The sequence below is a fragment of the Dermochelys coriacea genome, chromosome 6, assembly GCF_009764565.3.
Source record: "Dermochelys coriacea isolate rDerCor1 chromosome 6, rDerCor1.pri.v4, whole genome shotgun sequence".
Taxonomy (NCBI): Eukaryota; Metazoa; Chordata; order Testudines; family Dermochelyidae; genus Dermochelys; species Dermochelys coriacea.
In genome coordinates, this window is record NC_050073.1 from 102,312,855 (window position 1) to 102,333,856 (window position 21,002).

Sequence of the window (21,002 nt, forward strand, 5' to 3'; positions counted from 1 at the left end):
CGTGATCATGGGAGACTTTAACTTCCCAGATATAGACTGGAGGACCAGTGCTAGTAATAATAATAGGGCTCAGATTTTCCTAGATGCGATAGCTGATGGATTCCTTCAACAAGTAGTTGCTGAACCGACTAGAGGGGATGCCATTTTAGATTTAATTTTGGTGAGTAGCGAGGACCTCATAGAAGAAATGGTTGTAGGGGACAATCTTGGCTCAAGTGATCATGAGCTAATTCAGTTCAAACTAAATGGAAGGATTAACAAAAATAAATCTGCAACTAGGGTTTTTGATTTCAAAAGGGCTGACTTTCAAAAATTAAGGCAATTAGTTAGGGAAGTGGATTGGACTGAAGAACTTATGGATCTAAATGCAGTTGAGGCCTGGGATTACTTTAAATCAAAACTGCAGAAGCTATCGGAAGCCTGTATCCCAAGAAAGGGGAAAAAATTCATAGGAAGGAGTTGTAGACCAAGCTGGATGAGCAAGCATCTTAGAGAGGTGATTATGAAGAAGCAGAAAGCATACAGGGAGTGGAAGATGGGAGGGATCAGCAAGGAAAGCTACCTAATTGAGGTCAGAAGATGTAGGGATAAAGTCAGAGAGGCTAAAAGTCGAGTAGAGTTGGACCTTGCAAAGGGAATTAAAACCAATAGTAAAAGGTTCTATAGCCATATAAATAAGAAGAAAACTAAGAAGGAAGAAGTGGGGCCGCTTAACACTGAGGATGGAGCGGAGGTTAAAGATAATCTAGGCATGGCCCAATATCTAAACAAATACTTTGCCTCAGTCTTTAATAAGGCTAAAGAGGATCTTGGGGATAATGGTAGCATGACAAATGGGAAGGAGGATATAGAGGTAGATATTACCATATCAGAGGTAGAAGCGAAACTGAAACAGCTTAATGGGACTAAATCGGGGGGCCCAGATAATCTTCATCCAAGAATATTAAAGGAATTGGCACCTGAAATTGCAAGCCCATTAGCAAAAATTTTTAATGAATCTGTAAACTCAGGAATAGTACCGAATGATTGGAGAATTGCTAATATAGTTCCTATTTTTAAGAAAGGAAAAAAAAGTGATCCGGGTAACTACAGGCCAGTTAGTTTGACCTCTGTAGTATGCAAGGTCCTGGAAAAAATTTTGAAGGAGAAATTAGTTAAGGACATTGAAGTCAATGGTAAATGGGACAAAATACAACATGGTACAACAACAAAAGGTAGATCGTGCCAAACCAACCTAATCTCCTTTTTTGAAAAAGTAACAGATTTTTTAGATAAAGGAAATGCAGTGGATCTATTTTACCTAGATTTCAGTAAGGCATTTGATACCGTGCCACATGGGGAATTATTAGTTAAATTGGAGAAGATGGGGATCAATATGAACATCAGAAGATGGATAAGGAATTGGTTAAAGGGGAGACTGCAACGGGTCCTACTGAAAGGTGAACTGTCAGGTTGGAGGGAGGTTACCAGTGGAGTTCCTCAGGGATCGGTTTTGGGACCAATCTTATTTAATCTTTTTGTTACTGACCTTGGCACAAAAAGTGGGAGTGTGCTAATAAAGTTTGCAGATGATACAAAGCTGGGAGGTATTGCCAATTCGGAGAAGGATCGGGATATTATACAGGAGGATCTGGATGACCTTGTAAACTGGAGTAATAGTAATAGGATGAAATTTAATAGTGAGAAGTGTAAGGTTATGCATTTAGGGATTAATAACAAGAATTTTAGTTATAAGTTGGGGACGCATCAATTAGAAGTAACGGAAGAGGAGAAGGACCTTGGAGTATTGGTTGATCATAGGATGACTATGAGCTGCCAATGTGATATGGCTGTGAAAAAAGCTAATGCGGTTTTGGGATGCATCAGGAGAGGCATTTCCAGTAGGGATAAGGAGGTTTTAGTACCGTTATACAAGGCACTGGTGAGACCTCACCTAGAATACTGTGTGCAGTTCTGGTCTCCCATGTTTAAAAAGGATGAATTCAAACTGGAGCAGGTACAGAGAAGGGCTACTAGGATGATCCGAGGAATGGAAAACTTGTCTTATGAAAGGAGACTTAAGGAGCTTGGCTTGTTTAGCCTAACTAAAAGAAGGTTGAGGGGAGATATGATTGCTCTCTATAAATATATCAGAGGGATAAATATAGGAGAGGGAGAGCAATTATTTAAGCTCAGCACCAATGTGGACACAAGAACAAATGGGTATAAACTGGCCACCAGGAAGTTTAGACTTGAAATCAGACGAAGGTTTTTAACCATCAGAGGAGTGAAGTTTTGGAATAACCTTCCAAGGGAAGCAGTGGGGGCAAAAGATCTATCTGGTTTTAAGATTCTACTCGATAAGTTTATGGAGGAGATGGTATGATGGGATAATGGGATTTTGGTAAGTAATTGATCTTTAAATATTCAGGGTAAATAGGCCAAATCCCCTGAGATGGGATATTAGGTGGATGGGATCTGATTTACTATAGAAAATTCTTTCCTGGGTATCTGGCTGGTGAATCTTGCCCATGTGCTCAGGGTTTGGCTGATTGCCATGTTTGGGGTCGGGAGGGAGTTTTCCTCCAGGGCAGATTGGAGAGACCCTGGAGGTTTTTTTGCCTTCCTCTGTAGCATGGGGCATGGTTGACTGGAGGGAGGCTTCTCTGCTCCTTGAAGTTTTGAACCATGATTTGAGGACTTCAATAGCTCAGACATGGGTGAGGTTTTTCATAGGAGTGGTGGGTGACATTCTGTGGCCTGCGCTGTGCAGGAGGTCGGACTAGATGATCAGAGTGGTCCCTTCTGACCTTAGTATCTATGAATCTATGAATATATACTGTGCTTACATCATGCTTCATTTGATAATGTAATAAGGCTTCACTGTTTCGGGTGCTTGAAAATAATGAAGACTAGAAAATAGGTAATAGGCCCAATATGTTTGATTTGCATAGAAGTTCCCTTTTCAGAGCAAGTGCATTTGTATGGATGACACACAGTAGTGTAGTGGTTAAAAGGAACACTTACGCCTTTTTGCATGTTTAATGCTCTATGGAAAATAATAAATATAGGCTCCTGGAAGCTGGGCTGCATGCTCTTTATGGTGGGAACCCTGTGCATGTACCTCTATTATTACGTTCCTAGCACTTCTTGGAGCAATAAGATATATACAAGAAGCTTCATTTCTTTCCACTCTGCTGTATTTTCGATGGGCTAAGGGGGAGACGTGGACTAATTTATCAGTAGCACTTATTATGTCTTTTCCTTTAAGTCCAGGATCTACCTGTTACTGTGACTGGGTGCCTGGGATGGACCATGCTGAGAGTACCACCTCAGAGCAGACTACAAAAAACAGGGAAGACTGCCCCCTTCTCCCCTCCCCAAATTGGTGGTTTATTCTATGATTAGATTCACCAAACTAGTAGCAAAAGAGCTTCTGTAGCACCACACTGGTTAACAGGAAGCCTAAGGGCTAGTCTACACTGGCAAAATTAAAGCGCTGCCGTGGCAGCACTTTAATGTGGCTTGTGTGGTCGCAGCGCAGCTCTGGGAGAGAGCTCTCCCAGTGCTCTAAAAAAAACCACCTCCATGAGGGGCGTAGCTGAGCTCCCAGTGCTGGGGCACTGTCTACACTGGCGCTTTACAGCACTGAAACTTGCTGCACTCAGGGATTTGGTTTGTTTTTTTTCCCCACACCTGAGCGAGAAAGTTGCAGTCCTGTAAAGTGCCAGTGTAGACAAGTCCTAACACAGTCCCCTTTAGGCATTCCAGCACTTGACTCCCATCCAGACAAACAAGTCTAATGTCCTGAGAGGCTATTGAAAATCTAGCTCATCATATTGAGATTCTACTAATTCCAAAGGATCAGACACTTACCCCCAAGTTAATATATATTTCAGGTCTTATCCAAATATCTTACTGTCGACCAATCCTAAGTAAACTAAAGATTCTTTAAGAAAAGAATAGTTATAAGTGGCTAATAGATCATAAACATACAAATGATTAGATCAGGTTTGTAGCAGTGATGGTATAGACTGCTAGCTTCCGAAAGTGTGTCTGGTAACTTTCAAAAGATTGGAAAGTCCTCAGTCCATAGTTAAAATATTCCTTTTAGTTGTAAATCCACAGTCCAGAGCATTAGAGCAGGAATGAGGCAAAATGGAGATATCTCGGGTATCTTTTATATCCTCTGCCATGTGCATGGAAATTTACTATCCCAGAAAAAGTCCACAGCCTGTGTGTATGGACAGTTACTGACAAAAATGGAGTCCGAGATCACCTGTCCACATCACATGAGGAGAGTTACAGTCAAATTTTAGGGCTTGTCTACACTGGCACTTTACAGCGCTGCAACTTTCTCGCTGAGGGGTGTGAAAGGTTTAGTGCTGTAAAGCACCTCTATAGACAGTGCACCAGTCTCTCCAGCACTCTGCCACAACTACACAAGCCATGTTATAATGTTGCCAGTGTAGACTAGTCCTTAGAGTTAAGGAAGGAGGTTGTTTGTAATTCTGAACAAAGTTATGGTTGCTCTTTCAGAAGTTTACAACTGAACATTGACTAATACAGCCTTGAAACTTTACTATGTAGAAAAAAATGCTGCTTTACATTTTTTTTTTTTTTTTAGTAGTTTGTGTTTAATAGTACTATACTGCATTTGCTTTTTTTTATTTTGGTCCTTGCTGCTGCCTGATTGTGTACATTCCAGTTCCAAACAAGATGTGAAGTTGACTGGTGAGTTTGTCACTCTGGTATTAGTAACTTTGAGGTTCTACAGTATCTGGGCAGCATCGGATGCATCCGATGAAGTGAACTGTAGCTCACAAAAGCTTATGCTCAAATAAATTTATTAGTCTCTAAGGTGCCACAAGTACTCCTTTTCTTTTTGCATATATATATATATATATATATATATAATATATATGAGAGAGAGAGAGAGAGACAGACAGACAGACAGATTGATACTCTGATCCACCAGCTTTGTGACATTGCTTTTGAAGAGAGAGATCTTTCTCAGGATATGACTACACTATGCAGCTTTTAGCAACGTGGCTGTGCCACAACAGCCGTGCTGCTAAAAGCCACGCAGTGTAGCTGCTGTTTGTTGGCAGGAGAGCACGCCTGCGGACAAAGCGCTGTTCACACTGGCACTTTTTGTTGGTAAAACTTTAATCGTTCGGGGGAAGAGGGTTTAATGCGCCTGAACGACAAAAGTTTGCTGACAAAGTGCCACAGTAGACATACCCTCAGTCATGCTACTGTCAATATAATGCAGACTAGAATTTCATATGCAGCTTTATGTACAGAATATTCAACTTGGTTTGATTGTACTGAGGCTTAAAAATCAAGCCAAGTTTTAAAAAAATTTCAATAGCTTTAAAGGTAGTTTACAATTATACCGCCCAGTATTGTAAACCACAATAATTCTGGCTGTAAACTGAATGAATTTTTCAACTTGCTGTCTTCAGACAGTCAAATAAGGTCCAAAAATTGTTTTGTGTGGTAACTTACCCCCTCCTCCGCCATGCTCCTCCCCCCCAAAAAAGAAAAAAAAAGGATCAGAGACATCTCTTATTAGAGAACAAATTCAAATAGAACATAGTTGAGGTGATGGGCAAAATAAAAATTATACCTTGTTTTCTATGACATATAATGAAGGTTTAAAAAACCCCAAAACCTTTAGGTAGGCATGCCTTGTCTAGTGAGGAAGACTTTACAATGACTAGCACTAGTAAAATGGTGACATCACAGTTGAGAAGATTAAAAGTTGAGCAGTTGGGAAGGGAATTTGTCACTGGCTTAAAAACTCTCTCATTTTATTAATGCATAACTTCAGTGGCTAATATGTTGGATGAAGGATATCCTGCCCCATCAATCAGAGAGCTAACAATGAAACATACCCCACCTCCTCTTTTCCCTCACTTCCCCCCCCCAAAAAAAAAAATTGAGGAGAACCAGGGAAAACCAGAGTTGATGTTCCTGATGTGGTTAAAAACCCAAGCAGAACATGTACTGTTCGGGGAGTGGAATGAAGAGGGATGACCAATTTTTGTCAAGTCATCTTAACTTTTAACCCTGATTCTGTGTTTCTTGACATTTGATGTTTGATTTTTCAACATTAATGTTACATTTACTTTTGTTGTATTTTATGGGATTTTAAAAAAAACTAATTGCTATTGAAGCTAGTAAAATTCTGAATCTGTCTTGACAGCTTGTGAACCACAAAAACTCAGGAAGGCATACCCCTTAAGCTTGTGTGGGAATACTAGGTGCTTGTCTACACTTGAAGTTCTGCTGTGGCACAGATGTGCCTCTGTAGTGCTTCAGAGTACACACTATCTACACCAACAGCATGGGTTCTCACATAGTTGTAGGTAATCCACCTTTCTGAGGGCATGGCTACACTGGAAACTTCAAAGCGCTGTTGCTGAAACGCTCCCGCGGCAGCGCTTTGAAGTCCAAGTGTGGTCATGCGTGAACGCTGGGAGAGAGCTCTCCCAGCACTCCAGGCAATCCACCTCAATCAGGGGTTAGCACCGTGCTCCCAGTGCTCGGAGCCTGTCTGCACTAGTGCTTTAAAGCGCTCAGACTTGCTGTGCTCGGGGGAATGGGGGGGGCTTTTCACACCCCGAGCCAGAAAGTTAGAGCACTATAAAATGTAAGTGTAGACAAGCCCTGAGACACAGTACCTAGATCAGGGAAAGAACAATGAGGGTTAGGTCGGTTTAACTATGCCACTTGGGTGTGGATTTTTCACACCCCTGAGCAATGTAGTTGAGAGCTTAATTTTCTAATGCAGACAGGGCCTTGAGGGGACAGAATTGCTGGTATTGTTCAACTAGTTCTTCCATTACAGCCCCACAATTCACCTTTAGTCTTTTGAAATCTGCTGGATTTCACTGCTTCTGGAAGCTGTGCTGGGAACTGTGGCATAGGTACCTAGAGGAAATTGTGACTGAAGCTATGTTTATACTGCCACTTATGTCAGCAAAACTTACGTTGCTCAGGGGTGTTAATATTCCGCCCTGTTAGCGACGCAAGTTACGCGGGCATAAGCTCTAGTGTGCACAGCTATGGCAGCAAGAGAGCTTTCTGCCGTTGGGCATAGAGCACCTACATGAGAAATTTTACAGCGGCGCAGCTGCATTGGCACAGCTCTCTAGTGTAAACATAGCCTGAGATTGTTTAGAGTAGTGCTCCTGTTGATGTAGGGTAGACATGCAAAAATTCTTAAATTAATTCAGCATGTTTAATGTGGACACACTGAATTGTTTGTGTTTACGTGGATGCAGTAGCATAGTGGTTCTCAAACTTTTGTACTGGTGACCCCTTTCATATAGCAAGTCTGAGTGTGACACCTCCCCCTAAAAAATTTAAAAAACATTTTTATATATTTAACACCATTACAAATGCTGGAGGCAAAGCAGGGTTTGGGGTGAAGGCTGACAGTTCGTCCCCCCCCCCCCCATGTAATAACTTTGCAACCCCCTGAGGGGTCCCGACCCCCAGTATGAGAACCCCTGCAGTAGCAGATCACTTAACTTTTGACTTCTCTAGTGGAGGCAAGGCCTTGGGATTTTCTTTAGTATTTATTGTTATAGTATTTAAACACTATAAATTAAATCAGCATGGTGAAAATCCGTAGTGAACTTTGAGATTTCTGCTCCTGCTGTACTTCTGGGAGAGACTGCTTGCAGGGTATTAATCATCTTGCCAGTTATGGTAGAAATGTTTTACTGAAAAGGAGGATCTTTCAGCATGCCCCAAAATTCATCAAGATTTGGATTAATCTTATTCCTGAAAGTTTACTGTTACTAATACAGTCCCAACTGAGACAAATCACGATAATAAAAGGTAATTGGGTTAGGTCAGTTTCCTGGGAGATGTCCCACTAAAGTTCTCCTGATTAAATGTGTCCCAGATAAGAACAGTATATTGTAACTTTTGATGTTTATGCACCAGTTTCTCCAGGGGAGGAAAGCAGCTAACTAGAGCATCAGATGTAACAGTTGTGGAGAGCTGGAGGATTGTACAGTACCCCTGGAGCAGGTTCCTGTTCTTACAACATTCATGATAGGCGCTTCAATGTCCATACGGGAAGGAGAGGGCTTTATCTTTTTTTTTTTTTTTAAAGGTCTTGTGGGGATAATAATAAATCCATTCAATAAATTGCATGGAACTCAATTTATATAATTTAAGAATGAAGGCTAGAGCCAGTATTGTCTACAAGACTAACCTTGACTTCAGTGAGCATATGATGCCAAATCTGATGAGCAGATTGCTAAGCCATTCTCTGCATCAGAGCCTAAACGCTCCATTACTCTGTAGATCAAATACTAAGATTGAAAAATGTATCCAGTGCTTACTGGTCCAGACAATACATCTAATTATCAGGAGAACTTCACCAGTTTCACAAAATCACATGCCCCTTGCTTGTCGGTACCTCTTGTGACTGAAGATCCTGGTCTCCTCTGAGTTTGAAGTTGGAGCTTCCAGTTAAGGCAGCTACTTCCACCCACAAACACCAAGTAAAACAATTTATGCTGCCCTTCTCAATGCTGACGCCACAGTGGGGTTGCATGAGGACTCCTACACAGAGAGCCCTTTACTGGCATAGTAGTGGCTATAAGGTATCCTGCCTCTTGGACTGGTCTCCAGCCTACCTGAAAACAGGGAGCAGGGGGCTGAGAAGCAGGGATGCTGCAGCCAGTCTGAAGACCAACAGCAGTGGGACTCCTGCCTGCATCACTACAACAACATAAGAATGACCATGTGGGTCAGACCAGTGATGCATATAGCCCAATATTCTGTCTACTGACAGTGGCCAGTGCCAGATGCTTCAGAGGGAATGAACAGAACAGGGGACTTATGGAGTAATCCATCCCCTGTTGTTCACTTCCAGGTCCTGGCAGTTTAGAGGTTTAGGGACACCTAAAGTGTGGGTTGAGTCTCTGACTACCGTGGCTAATAGCCGTCAATGGACTTATCCTCTATGAATTTACTTAATTCTTTTTTGAACCCTGTTACATTTTTGGCCTTCAAATCATCTTCTGTCAGAGTTCCACAAATTGACTGCGTTATGTGAAATAGCACATATTTCCTCTCCCTTTTCTAATGGTTCCTAACGTTAGCTTTTTTGGTTGCTCCTGTACACTGAGTAGCTGTTTTTGACAACTATCCTTGATGATTCCAAGATTTCTTTGTCTGGTAATGGCTAATTTATACCCCATGATTTTGTATATATATTTGGGATTGTTTTTCCAATATGCATTACTTTGCATTTATCAAGACTGAATTTCATCTGTGATTTTTTTGTTGTTGTTGTTGCTTGGTCACCCAGTTTTGTGAAATCGCTTCGTAACTCTTCTCAGTCAGCTTTGGACTTAACTATCTTGAGTAATTTTGTGTTGTCTGCAAACATTGCTACCTCACTCTTTACCCCCCTTTTTCCAGGTCATTTCTGAATATGTTGAACCCAGCGCTAGTCCCAGTACATATCCTTGGGGGAATCCTACTATTTCTGCTTTCCATTATGAAAACTGATGGTTTATTCCTACCATTTGTTTCCTGTCTTTTTAACCAGTTACTGATCCATAAGAGGGCCTTCCCTCTTAGCCCATGACCGATTACTTTGCTAAAGAGCTTTTGGCGTGGGACTTGTCAAAGTTTTTTCTGAAAATTCAAGTATGCTATTTCAGCTGGATCATGGTTGTTGAATCCCTCAAAGAATTCTAATAGATTGGTGAGACATGATTTCCCTTTACAGAAGCTGTGTTGATTCTTCCCCAACATAATGGTGCTCCTTTGTGTCTGATCATTCTGTTCTTTACTATAGATTCAAACAATTTGCCTGATACTGAAGTTAGTCTTAGAGGCCTGTAGCTGCCAGATTGCCTTTAGAACACTTTTAAAAATAGGTGTTGCATTAGCTATCCTCCAGTCATCTGGTAAAGACGATGATTTAGGAGTGGGCTTTTGTGTGTGGAGGTCCTCTACTGACAGTATCCACTCGAAGCAGACTCGGGCTTTTTTCCTGCTACTGTTTCTAGCCCCTGTTACAATTCTTCATGCTTCCCTTTCTCCTGCATGCACCACTGTTCATTCTTTGTTCTTTTCATCCCTCAACCTATCAGTACTTAAATTTTTTTTAAACTGTTACTTTATATTTTAGATTTAAAAAATTAGAAATTGTGGCTGCAGATGATTTTGGAATGTGATGTACGTAATTGGCAGCAAAAAATTATGGCTGGTTGTAGGGTTGTGCGTGGTGGCATAGATTGAGAATCCCTGTTTGAAACAGTAGACGAAGCAAATAGTCCTATCTGAAAATTCTATATGCATATGTGAGTAAACTTTCAATGCTCATAATTTTAAAACCACAGTTTCCTTCAAAGTGGGCTTTGCTTTTTTTTTTTTTTTTTTTTTTAAAAAGATTTCAGTGAGCCTGTACAAATCAATTTTGATCAAACTTGTAGTCATTGTCTGGTTATGCAAGTGTAAAACATTTGATGAAACTGTTTTGAGTTCTACCTGTGTAACAACATTTCCCAAATATTTAGCTTACTGTTTCAAAAATTAACTTGTGCTGAAGTGAACTGTGGAAAACTTTCAGTGCAAACGTTCATTTCTCAAGTCATGAGCAGTTGGAAAAGGAGGGAACACGGGGGCTGGGCTGTAAGGAAAAACATATTGCAACTTAACTTTACTGTAATATAAGATGGAAGAAGTTAATCATATCCAGAGAAATTTGATGGTTAAATACTTAACAAAAATATTAGTGTACCTCTTGTAGCCTGTCAACTTTTTGGCTTCTAAATAAGAGTCCCTGAAGTCTGCTGTTGAGCTGCTTTTTGTCTTGCTCATACATGTTCTTGAGAATAATATTTTAGTCAAAACATCTTTTCACTACTCATTGTTTTGTTTTTTTAGATATGACCCTTTTGGGTCAAAAATATTAATTCTGTTCACTAATTTTAATCTGAATGACTATTGTTTTTAAGGAACTTCAGTCATCTGCACTCAAGAATGGTTATCTATTTCAGGGTTTTCTTTATAGGTCAATTATTAAACAATTTCTGTATTATCTAATAAAACTAGATCTTTTAAAATAAACTGTTTTACATAATCAGCTCAAATTTAATTAATTGGTTCTTGATTTTGTTTTGTAGAATTCTTTTGAAGTTGTATATTTTTTTTTCCTGATTCTGAAATACATTTGTTACCTTAAAACTGTTCCTGATGGCAAATGTCTCGCATTCTTAACATCATTGAGGCCTTGTCCATGCACGCAAATTGCACTGGTTTAATTACAATTGGTTTAAAATCGATTTAATTATACTGGTGGACATGTACATTGGTTTACAACTAACTTATGTTGATTTTAAAAGTAAAGTATTTAGGGACCAGATCTGAGTAAGGTGACATTTTATAGTAACTTTTCACAGTAACAATCACACCTTGATCAAGAGTAGATTAAAATCATTACATAAACTCACCTTAAAGTCACAACTTAATCTGGTTATGTGATATAATGGCTGCAAATAAGAGATTTATCCTGTTTTTTCATTGATCTGTCTTTGTGATGGTTATTCGATGATGACAACTTCTATTTTTTTTTCATGTTTCTGACAGTAATTTTATCTAATTTTTCAGTCCAGTTACAACCCAGGGATCACAACAAACACAGCAGCTACAGAAGCATTATGGCATTACCTCACCTATCAGTTTGGCTGCCCCCAAGGAGATTGACTGTCTACTTACCCAGAAATTAATTGATACCCTAAAGCCCTTCGGTGTGTTTGAAGAAGAAGAGGAACTGCAGCGCAGGTGAGTGAATGCCACAGTAGTTGCTTTCTAATGTTAATTTAAAGAGTATTTCAGTGAAATGAAAAATCATGTTTAAATTTAGTTTTCAAAATTAACAATTAACATTATTGAAAGAGTCTGGACTCTTTCTTCTCAATAGTAGGAATCAGTGAGAAATCCCTCAGAATGCAGAGCTCTAACAGTTTTTTAGTGTCCCTAAGTTAAGGCTAGTCTTTGCATTTGGCAGTGTTAGTTTATGTATTAGTCCCATTTACTTTCCTCTATACGTTTCCTGTTAAAACTTTCTGAAACTTGTGTCTTTTTACTGTTCATTACTGCAAAAAACATGTGAACCTGAGCAAATAATAGAAAGTTTACATCTTTAGGAAGCACACACTTAAAAATGTGTGTACAGTTCACGCATATATATATCCCAAAGAGCCCTTATTGGCTCAAATTACAAAATATTTGTTTATTCAACTAGAGTAACAAAAATAGTGGAAATATTTTCAGACTGTATTCATTTCTGTAGCTCTATTAAAACAGATAAGATCTGCTGCTGTTAGACTTCCAGTGTCCCCTACTTAACTTTTTATTGTAATGGTGATCAAAATCTTAGTAAAGCAATTAGTTTGCTATAATTTTATTATTTTTGAATTCTCATGTTGTATCAACAGGATTCTAATTTTGGGGAAGTTAAATAATCTGGTAAAAGAATGGATACAGGAAATCAGTGAAATCAAGGTATGGATGTATTTTCCTTGTAGAGTTACCTGTATTAAAATTTCTTGCATACAAGATAATTCCAGCATGTATTCCTAGTTCAAGAGATGTATTTCACTTAATCTGTTGAGTCTTATCTCACTAGAAAATAAAAGTGGAATTCATTTCTTTCTGGATGTTCTTGATTTCACTTCTAGTAAACATTTACTAGATAGGTGTGCAAGACTGAAACGTCTGTGTTAATGGATGTTGAGAGATTTATATTTAGCTGCTGCTTAATTTTCAAATCGGAGGGGGGAGCTATTCATCTACTAAAGTGGGATTGGAATTGTTTACATATTCTTATTAAAAACTGAATTTTAACTTCATGCTTAATTTATCAACATAGTTTTGTTTGGTCATTTGAACCTGTGGTTGGGAGTAATAAAGTTCTTTTGAGACAGATAAATATATTTTATGATAGGTAGAGCAAAATATAAGATCTTATTGTTTACATTGAGCCATTTTAACTTTTTCCTATGAAGTTTAACTCTTCAGAACTTATTTAAATTGGCACCTAATTACTATTTTCAATGTTATTTTCTTAGCGCAGTAATGGGTTTTTAAATTTTTTTAAAACGCTCTTTTAAATTGTCAGGCCATATTTTTTTAAGCTGCTCTCATTTTCAACTTCTTAGAGATATGAACTTGAAAATCACATTTCTATGTGAATTTTTACATAATATATTTAAGACCAAAGATTACTGTAACTGAAAGCCTTTTTTCAACTTACTTTGTGTGTAATTGATTTTACTTTTTTCTCTGTATAGTTAGTTTTCCTTGTGTGAATATCTACTCAAACATTAAACAGAAGAGGAAAACCCTTACATTCATTTTGCACTTTTTTATTTTAAAACTAAAATTGGCAAGTGGGGCTTAGGTTGCATGGATTGGTAGTTTTTAAATACTATACTTGCCCATCTTATTGATGGTTTTTGTCTTGGATACATTTATATTTAGTAAGTTTCTTAGAAGTAAATCACAGTTGAAGGAAATAACTGTATAATATTGTAAACATGATTAATGATTTCATGTATACTAGATTAGATATACCTTAGTCTTTATGCAATAGACTAAGTTCCTGTCTGTCTCAAATGTGCTAAATAAGTTACTACAGCAAGCTTAAGCAGAACACCCCGTGTCCACAAACTGTCTTTTGACTGTTGATTCACAAGTAACCAAATGGTTACAACTAGTGTAATCGAATTTCTAGCACTATAGTATATATATTTGTCACATCATATGCATGGTTCCTGAGTGTCAAATTATTACCTTTGTCTGCCACCAAATTCCATTATTGTGATCTAGCATTATAAATTGGATAACTTCTGGCTGTTGGTGTATTTATTTAAAATGAGAACAAACTATCATAACAAGAATAAGCTTTAATCTATGCAATTTAACATCTATTTTCTGAATTACTTTTGTTTACATTGTTATGTTTTCTCTTGTAACTGTTGTCCATTGTCTGAATATACTTTGCTTATAAAATAACTAGTTGTATATTTGCTCCATTAGAATCTTCCACAATCCGTAATAGAAAATGTTGGAGGAAAAATTTTTACGTTTGGATCCTACCGACTAGGGGTGCACACAAAAGGTAAAATTTATCTTGCTAATTATGAAAAAAAATTATGTATCTGACCTAATGAAGTATTTATAAAATGTCATATGACAAGACATTAGAAATGTTACTTTGGTTTTGAAGTATCATGTGGCTATGGTAAGTATATAATTTCATTTGATGCCTTAAAAGGAGGGAGAATCAGTTCAAAGTAAGATACCTTGAACCCTTTCTGTTCAAGATCTGGGAGGGAGAAGGGCTGAAGTCACAAAGAGATGCATATAATTTTTTTGTACGAGGAATGGGTATATCTGGATTCTCAGGGCTTTAATGTACAGTTACTGAAAACTGTTGTAAATCTCCCTTACCAAAGATATATATGTAGGTATTTTCAATGTGTCCAGTGATTGTAAAAAGACACATTCATTGTTACTTTTGGAGCACATCTTGAAATATCTTGTACTTCGATTATAGCTGTATGAAGAATGACCGTTGCATTTTCCTTTGTTGCTAGAATGCTATGTTGTAGGCTATTGCTAGTATTCTCTGTGTATTTGTATAGAGTGTCTGTAGCCTCATGGTGTTTACGAACATGTGTTTTAGGAGCTGATATTGATGCATTATGTGTTGCACCAAGGCATGTTGACAGGAGTGACTTTTTCACCTCATTTTATGAAAAACTGAAACTACAGGAAGAAGTAAAAGACTTAAGGGTATGTTGGTCCTCTAACAAAGAGTTGTTAGGACACAAATGATGATGTAAAATTAGTGAACAGAAGAAATAAGTAAAGCAAAAGTGATTTACATCTGTTAAGAGTAGGAAAGACTGCAGTCAAATCCCACAAGATTCACACCACGGTTTTAGTTCACATAAACTGAAAATAGCTACAACTTATCTATTAAAATGGTAGCATCCAACTTCTACTGTGTATTAAGTTTTGTCAGTTGCTTCTATTTATTGCAATCATTTTCAGTCTGAAGGAGAAGAAATGTCAATATAAATTCTAATGTCGAAGTAATCATTTAAATTTGTCGTATTATTTGTGGATACTCTTTTTTCCATGTTGAAAATAATACTGAACATTTATTTTTCCAGGCTGTTGAAGAGGCATTTGTCCCAGTTATCAAACTGTGTTTTGATGGGATAGAGGTAAGATTTAGCCAGCTGTCTTTGAGTCTTGTTTTACTATAATCCATAATCAAAATGTTAACACTTCTAGGGTTCCCCATGATGTGTGTGTAATTCCTATTAAAGAATTATATGTCAAGGGGCCTGCTTGCGTGAACTGCTGATCAGACAAAACTACCTTTTGAATGTTGCAAGTATTAGTACTAATAGAGTACTCTTTGTCTGCAAGTCAATGAAAAATTGTTATGCTGTTTTTTTAACTAGTACTAGCAAAAAATTAACGCTTAATTGTCCAGTCTTCAAACTCAAAATTACTTCAAAAATTAAGGTGGTCCTTTTGGTCCCAATATTTTCACTCTACTACTAACAACACTGCCAGGTCCTGTCTTTGCCTTGGTCTTTTGGCTTCTCCCTTTCTGCTTGCCTATTTTAGTGAAACACAACTTTTTGCGCGTGGTGGTTGCCTTTTTCTAGGCCTCTTAACAGAGATGGTGGGGGTTTCCAGAAATTCATTCTTTCAGTACCATTCCTTACAAAATACAGGACTTTTGGTTGTTAGGGGATGATATTGTATGGACACAAGCAATTGTAATCAAGATAAGATTTATTAAAAACAGAGAAAATAGTATTTTGTAAAAGAGAGTTTGCTAGATTTATATCTAGATTTACATTTTAGGTATGGTATTTTCAGCTTAGTTACTGAAAAAACAGGAATGAGTGGTTTACATCCCTTAAAAGTAGTCTTCTCTCTGACCACCTATCAACCCATCAGCTTCCTTTATTGATGATAATCCAACTCTGCCTCCAGAGATCTTTTATCAAATCTATTTAATAATACTTACAGTTTAAACACATTGAAAATATGTATGCCACTACACTACATATAGTGTCAAATTTGTCTTTTTAAACAAACCATGCAGAGCACTTATTCATTTGATGGTTTGCCAGGATTTCAGACCGTGACTTTTTTCTCTTTAAACAAACAAAAAAAGAAAGTGTAAAAGTCACGGGAATTATAGCCATGACAAATCAATAGCCTTAATTAGTAACATGTAAGCTTCAGCAAGTTCAGTGCCAGGCAAATTATTCACTTCTTTTCTGCAATTCAATGGTATTTGCAAGAAAAACTGGCTCCGACCGGTTTCCCTATTCAACCTCAGGTTAGATGAATTGGGACGTTTCTTGCATCCTAGAGTTGACTTGAGGTAATATCATAGGAAGCAGAGCGGATGCTGAGAGCATTTCTTTTAACACTTATTAGGAGTAAACACATTCAGGCTTAGGCCATTTAGTTTGTGGAAAGATTTCCTAAAGGGAATAAGTGCTTTTTCTTCATGGTAGAAAACTTGATTAAAATAATGCACTAAATAACTTGATTGAGGGTTAAAAGTCAATTTTTGTTTTTTTCGATTTTTTTTTAGATTGATATTTTGTTTGCAAGATTAGCACTGCAAACTATTCCTGAGGATTTGGACCTTCGAGATGATAGCCTACTTAAAAATTTAGACATTAGATGCATACGAAGTCTTAACGGTATGTATAAAACTTCGGATTTTCAAGTATCCATTTCTCTGTCAAGTTAGTTTCAAATGAGGTGTGTGGAGGAGAGGCAGTTCAATAGGTATGTAGCTGACTTACAAATTTAAGTGAACTCATGGTGGCTCAACTTGCCTAGGTTTAAAGTAACTTGTCCACGCCAATACTAAGATACGGCATTTTGAAAAATTGGCTGGTTTTTTGTTATACCTTTTTGTCAAATCATGTCTTAAACATCAAAGCCTAGAAACTTGAAATTGGGTTGGTTGTGGATTTCTCATCTAGAGCACTAGCCACTTATACATGAAATAAATATAGCAGTCTCTTCCATGGCAAAATAGGAATGTCAAAACACTACTGATTTGAGGCCTACCTAGTATCAGGAATAGTTGCCGGGACCTGTCAAACCCTCAGTAAATTTGGCAAGTTTTTATAGTTGATCTAACTTCTGAGGTGTGAAATAAGCATTTTCATTGACATATCAAAATATAAATATAGATGAAAATTGCATTTTTATATAATGTAATTGTGCTGCAACTCTGTACTCGGGGTCACATGTTTTGTCACAAAATAGGCATAAAATCTGAAGTGAAGGCTCTTTGGTTTCTGTGGCAAATTGAAACTTCTGACTGCTTCAAGTAAATTTAAAAAGTAGTCATTTTATTCGGTTAAATATAGAATAAAAATGTAATCAGGACAGTATTCCTTGTTCTATTAAAGTCAACTTTATTTGGCCTTCAAATTTTCAGCACCATTGTGCCTTCTGCTTTTGGGAAGGGGCCCTGAACTCCTGGTCCCACCAACTAGCTGTCTCCCTGAGTTAAACAGCAATAGTTGCCACCATACGTTAACTGGAGAAGATTTGCTAAAATTGATGAAGCAGTTAAAGTTAGTATTATAATGCATCCTTAAGCTTTAGAGTTGGTACTCCATTGAGTTAATGATATAGTTTATATCTCTCAGAGCTGTTGTTTGAGGCTGTTCCTTTGCAAACTCACCACTGCAGTGGTTCATGTTTGGAAGATTTCACAACCATCAGGGCTATAAGCTTAATTTTTCAACACTATTGTTTATATTCTGCAGTCCAATTTTATGTCAAATTCCATAGCAATGGAATTGCATAAAATCTGGTCCTAGTTATAAAAAGTCTGTGCAACATCTCTGCTCTTCATATTTCTGTTGTGTTTGTATACTGCTGTTATGCAGGTACCACCCTTCTTGTATGTTGTATTAATTTTTATTAGGGCTGTCAAGCTATTAAAAAAAATTAATCGTGCGATAAATCGCACTGTTAAACAATAGTATAATACTATTTATTTAAATATTTTTGGATGTTAACATTTTCAAATACATTGATTTAATTACAACACAGAATACGAAGTGTACTTTGTATTTTTATTTTTGATTACAAATATTTGCACTGTAAAAATCAAAACAAATAGTATTTTTTCAATTCACCTAATACAAATACTGTAGTACAGTCTCTTTATCATGAAAGTTGAGCTTACAAATATAGAATTATGTACAAAAAATAACTGCATTCAAAAACAAAACAATGTAAAACTTCAGAGCCTATAAGTCCACTCAGTCCTATTTCTTGTTCAGGCAATTGCTCAGAAAAACAAGTTTGTTTACATTTGCAGTAGATGATGCTGCCCGCTTCTTGTTCACAATGTCAGCTAAAAGTGAGAACAGGCGTTCACATGGGAGTTTTGTAGTCAGCATTGCAAAGTATTTACGTGCCAGATATGAATGTTTAGCATATGTCCCTTTGTGCTTCAACCACCACTCCAGAGAACAAGCATCCATGCTGATGACGGGTTCTGCTTGAAAACAGTCCAAAGCAGTGCAGGCTGACTCATGTTTATTTTCATCACCTGAGTCAGATGCCACCAGCAGAAGGTTGATTTTCTTTTTTGGTGGTTTGGATTCTGTAGTTTCTGCAATGTTGCTCTTTTAAGAGTTCTGAAAGAATGCTCCACACCTCGTCCCTGTCAGATTTTGGATGGCACTTCAGTTTTTAAATCTTAGCTACAGCACGTGACCCATCTTTAGAAATCTCACATTGGTACCGTTTTTTGTCAAATCCTACAGCGAAAGTGTTCTTAAAATGAACATGTGCTGAGTCATCATCCAAGACTACTATATAAGGTGTTCAATCACAAATTTAATTAACGCATTATTTTTTAACGAGCGTCATCCGCATGGAAGCATGTCCTCTGGAATGGTGGCCAAAGCATGAAGGGACATACGAATGTTTAGCATATCTGGCATGTAACTACTTTGCAATGCCAGCTACAAAACTCCCATGCGAACGCCTGTTCTCGCTTGATGGTGACATAAATAAGAAGCAGGCACCTTTATCTCCCATAAATGTAAACAAACTTGCCTGTCTTAGCGATTGGCTGAAAAAGAAGTAGGACTGAGTAGACTGGTAGGCTCTAAAGTTTTACATTGTTTTGTTTTTGAGTGCAGTTATGTAACAAAAAGAAATCTACATTTGTAAGTTGCGATTTCATGATAGAGATTGCACTACAGTACTTGTATGAGGTGAATTGAATAACACAGTATCATTTTTACAGTGCAAATATTAGTAATAAAAAATATAGTGAGCACTGTATACTTCGTATTCTGTGTTGTAATTGAAATCAATTTATTTGAAAATGTAGAAAAACATCCAAAATATTTAATAAATTTCAATTGGTATTCTATTCTTTAAAAGTGCAATTACAACTGTGATTAAGTGATTAATTTTTTGAGTTAATTGCGTGAGTTAACTGCAGTTAATTGACAGCCCTAATTTTTATATGAATTACCCTTTCTTCCCCAAAATGCTGCTGCTGTACAACATAATAAAAAGCATATGAAAATATATTAAAAGCAAACACCCTTTCCACATTCAAAACATAAGTGAGCCAAGTGTGAAATGTAATTTCTTGTTGTGATAATCTTTGTTAGATTTGAAGGTGGGGTGAGGGTAGATTATTTATCGTTAACCATTAGAGGTAACAGGTGCTTTCTGTTGGCCAGGTTGCAGGGTAACCGATGAAATTTTACATCTAGTACCAAACATCGACAACTTCAGGTTAACACTGAGAGCTATCAAACTGTGGGCAAAACGTAAGTTTAGTCTCAGAAAACAGGTTCTCAATAAATTCTTATCAGTGACAACTGATGATGATGACTAACTCTCTTCTTCTGTCTTTTTCCCCCCTGCATCAACAGGCCACAACATCTATTCCAATATACTAGGTTTCCTTGGTGGTGTTTCCTGGGCTATGTTAGTAGCAAGAACTTGCCAGCTTTATCCAAATGCAATAGCATCAACTCTTGTACATAAATTTTTCTTGGTATTTTCTAAATGGTATGTTTTAATTTTAGATTACACTAAAATAAAATTGTTTGTAGACACTGAATTTTAGTCTTGTTTCTATGGCATTTCTTCAGCTGGTGTCAGGTTAAGTTGTTAGTTTACAAAGTATATTGCTGCCTCTGTGTTAGTGAATTGTGTTATCTGGTGAGCTAGACAACATAGCCTTTAGTTAAAGGTTATATGACATACTACTGTTTAGTCTTTTAAAAAACCATGAACACAAAACAAAATTTTGCAGATTTTTAACTGGAAGATTTTAAAACATTTGTGGTAACTCAGGACTTCTGTTACTTTTCAGATGTGACCCTTGCATAGTCCTAAATCAGAAAGAGCACAAAAATGTTCAAGAATTATTGTATATTCTGAGACATTAAAGGAATGGTGGTAGTATACAAGGGGATTGTTCATTAAAATGCAAAGTAAATTTGACAAAACATGTAACTTGCAGAGAATAGTTGCCTAAAATTTTCCAGAAGGATTGTATCTGTAACCTTGAGCTGTGTGTTCCCTCGTGTGAGATGTCGAGGGAGACTTTCTAAAATCCTTGTACAAAATGACAACTAGATACTAAATTCAGCATGTCTGCTTTAACTTGCTAACATGACGATCATTATTACTGTTCACTTTTTCTGAAAGTCCAGTGGCTTCATAGTCTCTGGCATTTTTAGGGGGGTTGATTTCTAAATAGAAAGTTGTTGACCTCGTGTCACATGATGTTGATTCAGCAGATTGATTGAAACCCCCTGTTTATAGGGTACTGAACACTCAAAGCATATACACTGCCAGTTTTATGTGAGGACTTTAAAAACTGTTGATCATGTGCTTTGCCCAAGAGCATAATGCACAAATATTGC

General features: G+C 37.3%; 1 protein-coding gene across 7 annotated transcripts in view; it reads left to right on the top strand.

The window, feature by feature from the left end:
• The window catches only part of PAPOLA (poly(A) polymerase alpha), a 94,135-nt gene that overhangs the window by 20,534 nt on the left and 52,599 nt on the right, over positions 1–21,002 (top strand). For 5 of the 7 annotated variants that reach the window (XM_038406480.2, XM_043516344.1, XM_043516342.1 and 2 more), the window contains exons 2-9: positions 11,632–11,805; positions 12,462–12,528; positions 14,065–14,146; positions 14,714–14,823; positions 15,207–15,260; positions 16,661–16,772; positions 19,806–19,895; positions 20,001–20,139. In XM_038406480.2, the coding sequence (XP_038262408.1) occupies positions 11,632–11,805; positions 12,462–12,528; positions 14,065–14,146; positions 14,714–14,823; positions 15,207–15,260; positions 16,661–16,772; positions 19,806–19,895; positions 20,001–20,139 (828 nt within the window). Of the gene's footprint in view, positions 1–9,365; positions 9,722–11,631; positions 11,806–12,461; positions 12,529–14,064; positions 14,147–14,713; positions 14,824–15,206; positions 15,261–16,660; positions 16,773–17,524; positions 17,692–19,805; positions 19,896–20,000; positions 20,140–21,002 lie in introns of those variants that run through there. The other 2 variants (XM_043516343.1, XM_043516347.1) reach the window with 2 other exon arrangements.